The sequence below is a fragment of the Pygoscelis adeliae genome, unplaced genomic scaffold, assembly GCF_000699105.1.
Source record: "Pygoscelis adeliae isolate BGI_AS28 unplaced genomic scaffold, ASM69910v1 C10079907, whole genome shotgun sequence".
Classification (NCBI taxonomy): domain Eukaryota; kingdom Metazoa; phylum Chordata; class Aves; order Sphenisciformes; family Spheniscidae; genus Pygoscelis; species Pygoscelis adeliae.
The window spans coordinates 1-363 of record NW_008819537.1 but is presented as its reverse complement, the minus strand read 5'-3'; the positions used below and the strand labels follow the sequence as shown (position 1 = coordinate 363).

The window sequence follows — 363 nt, the reverse complement described above, 5'->3', positions numbered from 1 at the left end:
AGAGGAAGGAGTAGCGCCGTTCCCGTTGCTTGGCCGACTGATGGACCGAGTAGGTGATGAAGCAGAGGCTGGGGGTGCAGACCAGGATGATCTGGAAGACCCAGTAGCGGATGTGGGAGATGGGGAAGGCTTTGTCGTAGCACGCCTGGTTGCAGCCCGGCTGCAGCGTGTTGCACATGAACATGGTCTGCTCGTCCTCGTACACCGTCTCTCCCACGATGGCCACGATCAGGATGCGGAAGATCACCACCACCGTCAGCAGGATCCTGCTCGAGAGGAGGGAAGGAGGAGGTGCGATCGACCAGACCCGGACACGTGGGTCCTACCTGGACACGTGGGTCCTACCCAGACACGTGGGTCCTA

General features: G+C 60.9%; 1 protein-coding gene across 1 annotated transcript; it reads right to left on the bottom strand.

The window, feature by feature from the left end:
* Nucleotides 1-29: 29 nt before the first annotated feature.
* On the bottom strand, nt 30-266 carry LOC103914067 (gap junction delta-2 protein-like; the record flags this gene model as incomplete). The annotated part of the gene is made up of 1 exon (XM_009320711.1): nt 30-266. A coding segment is annotated over one exon (237 nt), but the record flags the coding sequence as incomplete, so codon positions are not given.
* Nucleotides 267-363: the final 97 nt, after the last annotated feature.